Source organism: Meleagris gallopavo, chromosome 8 (genome assembly GCF_000146605.3).
Source record: "Meleagris gallopavo isolate NT-WF06-2002-E0010 breed Aviagen turkey brand Nicholas breeding stock chromosome 8, Turkey_5.1, whole genome shotgun sequence".
Lineage (NCBI taxonomy): Eukaryota > Metazoa > Chordata > Aves > Galliformes > Phasianidae > Meleagris > Meleagris gallopavo.
Genome location: NC_015018.2, coordinates 10,969,733 through 10,972,924, shown reverse-complemented (window position 1 = coordinate 10,972,924; position 3,192 = coordinate 10,969,733). Strand labels below are relative to the sequence as shown.

Sequence of the window (3,192 nt, the reverse complement as noted above, 5' to 3'; positions counted from 1 at the left end):
TGCGCCCTCCCCTCGTGCGGCCGGGGCTGCTCTCTGCCCGGCTTTGCCCGTCCCTTCTGGTCTCCTGAGCGCAGCTCTCCGCCCTGCGAGCGGTGCCCGGGCAGCGGCGGCTTCCTTTCTGCAGAAGAGATTGATGTTTCTTAGAAATTCGCGGGCCGCCGTCTCTCGGAAGTGTTTGATGTGCTGCGAGCTGTTTCCTTTGCCGTCGTAGCTCCCAGGGACCCTCAAAGGCCATCCGGTCCGACCCCCTGCAATGAACAGGACGCCTACAGGTGCTCGTAGCCCCGTCCAGCTGACCTTGGGTGTCTCCGAGGATGGGACGTGCACCGCCTCGCTGAGCAACCTGGGCTTCACAGCTCTTACAAAAACAAAAGCTTTGTCCTTCTATCCATTCTAAACCTCTCCTCTTCCAGCTTGAAACCAATTCTCCTCATCCTGTCACGGCAGACCCTGCTAAAGAGCCTGTCCCCTTCCTTCTTGCAGTGCTATCTCTGCGAGCTGCTTGCAGAATGTTTCAGATCAATGCCCATTTTGTTCTCCAGAAGGCATGCAGAAAGCACTGCGTGACCTGCATCTGAGTGTGTGCCAAGCAGCAAAATGTGTCTGGATGAGTCCCAGCGCAGAGCAGAGTGCTGATTGTGTCCTCCTGGATGCTGGGAGAAGAAGAAAGCATTGCAGGAGCCTGAAGCCGCAACCCCAGGGAGAGCTGTAATGGGTTCACACAGGGTGTGCAGTGAGTGCATCCAGGCCCTCAGAGAGCTGTGCTGTCTGGAGCATGCCTGGATGTGTGCAGAGGCTTTATAGATCCATTTGTTGTAGCGAGCAAAGAGAACGAGAGGTGCACTGTGTATTTTTTGGGCTAAGTACTTGCTTCTTAGGCAGTTTGGTTTCTTAGCTTGCTGAGGGGAGCATCTGTTAGGCTTTGTACAATAACTGCTCTTTGTGGTTTTTCCCTCGCCCCCACGTGAAATCTGAAACCTAACCTCATTTTGAAAGCCCTTTGGGCTCTCACAGAACTGCGCATTTTTTGAGCCTGGGATCGGCCTTTTCCCATCCTTGTGTTGATAGCTTTACGTTCCCCTCTGTGTGGAGCCCCGGGGTGCTGCCGGCCTCACTCCGGGCTGCTGCCTGTTTGTTTTTGTGCTATAATTAGCCCGCCACTGAGAACTCCCTGTGAACTCCTGGGGCTGGTGGGTTTGTGTGCCTGCCGTTCATTTTGCATGTGCTGTGTACAGCAAAAGAAATGCTGGAGGAAAAAGACTTCTAGCGTGGTAGTGATGGGGAAAAAATGCAGCAGAGAAGACTCTGCAATAAGCATGACCTGGCCTTGATTTTCTTTCAGAGTTCAGCCTGCACGTCTAAAGATGTGTGAGTCTTAATTTTGGTGAGATCCTGTCTATTATCACTGCATGGCCCCAGGTCCCTGGGGATGGGCAGCGTGCAGGCCACAACTCGGGCTGTAATTAGGAGTTGACTAACAAATATTCCATGCCTAGCGCTTATGTAAAGGTATTTGTCATGCTCACGAGGGCTGGAAGCACAAACCAAAACAGTGCACCCTTGGCGAGCCAGGGCATTGCTCAACCCTCCAACTCCGTGGCAGGAAGTAGGCTGTGAGACCAATGGCACCACAGCAGAGCTTGTCCCGTGTCATCGTACAGGTCAGACGTGCCTCTTGTGCAGGCACAGCTAATTGCAGTCTTCCTCCTCTTTAGGCAGATGATAAATAAGCAAACTGCTGTTCTTCAGCTTGTTTTTCATTGGGACCTCAGCGAGCTGGCTGTGTTGGGAGAACCAGTCGTGTAGCAGCTCACGCTCTCGTTGCCACAGCAGTGTCTGTGTCCCATGTCAGCGAGCAGCCTCCCTGCTCCATAATTTGTGCTGTGATGAGTTGTGCGCCATCACCTCGCTCATCAGCCCTGTCAGCAAGGACAGACAACAGACCTGCGTTAGGGTTTGGGATTTCTGGGTTGGCTATCTGGCTGGGCTGTCTGTGGTCCGCGGGAGACAACCTCTGCCACCCAGCTACTGCTTTTCTTGCAAGTGCTGGGCTCTGTGTGCAGGGGCTGGAGGTGCCGGGTGCCCAAGAGGCTGGTTTGTTTTAGGCTGAGCAACAAGTGCTGTGCTTTTAGACAAATGGCTGGGGAATGTATAGACTGGGGTGAAAACTGAGGATGTGGTTTGATCTTAGCAGTACCTCCTTACACAGTGATTCTAAGATTCGTGCCACTACCTAAAATAAACTTGTCTTTAAAAGCTGCTTTTACTCTCTATTCCACTTTCAGTGCTCTCCCGGGCAGGGAAGATTCTCTCCTCATAAACCTTTTTTCCACTCTTTGCACGGGTAAACTTTTCAGTGCTTGCACTTTGTGGTGTCAGAAAGGGAAGGCACTTTACCAGCAGTGCAAGGTTCTCCAGTATATTGCCTTTATCTTTTTTATCTTTTAGGCTTAAACCTGCAGCAGAGGAAGTGCTGTTCCAGCAAAACTACCAAATCTGCTGTAGCAAGCTTTGGCAATTTTCCCCTTCCTTCTTTCCTACGTTCTGGGGCAGAGGAGCATTGCTGCAGTTCATTTGTCCCCTTTTGTCGTGATGTGAGTGCTGTATCCCTGGGACAGTTCAGCTGGCTAATGGCTTTTAGAAGTCAAGTCCTAAGGATGTATTCCTAATCAATGTAGCTAAAAATTCAGCATGTAAACTGCTTGGGTTGCTGAGTGCATTAGTGTCAGTACAGATGAATACTGCAGGCCCTAATGGGGACAGTTAGTATTATATCCAATACCTGGGTTTGTCTTAATGCTCTGACAATTAAAAATAAATCTTCCAGTGGGGCTAAATGTAGGCCGTTTGTTTCCCCTGCCTGCTCTCTCTAAGAGAGGGAGCAATGTCTTTGCACATCGCTGAGTGTAATGAAGACACAGGGTATGTCTGAGTGGTACCATCAGTATTATGAGTAATTGATAGACCAGAGGTCTCATATCTTAGTAGATACTTTGGGGCAAACAGACGCTTTGAAAATACTCAGCATGCAGTTTATCAAGGAGCTGAGAAATTGCGTTGCATAGCTAACCAGTCTTCTGAACTGCAGAAACAGAGATGGGGCAACGTGCATGTGTTGCTCATTCAGCTGTGATGTCTTCATTACGCACCTGTGCTGCCCTTTTTTTTCTTTTCTTTTCTTTTTTTTTTTTT

General features: G+C 50.1%; 1 protein-coding gene across 1 annotated transcript in view; it reads left to right on the top strand.

The window, feature by feature from the left end:
- Positions 1–1,607: 1,607 nt before the first annotated feature.
- Positions 1,608–3,192, top strand: part of SGPL1 (sphingosine-1-phosphate lyase 1) — a 25,944-nt gene continuing 24,359 nt past the window's right edge. Inside the window, exon 1 of the mRNA XM_010714306.3 lies at positions 1,608–1,661. Coding sequence (XP_010712608.1) covers positions 1,623–1,661 — 39 coding nt within the window. The 5' untranslated portion in view covers positions 1,608–1,622. The remainder of the gene's footprint in view (positions 1,662–3,192) is intronic.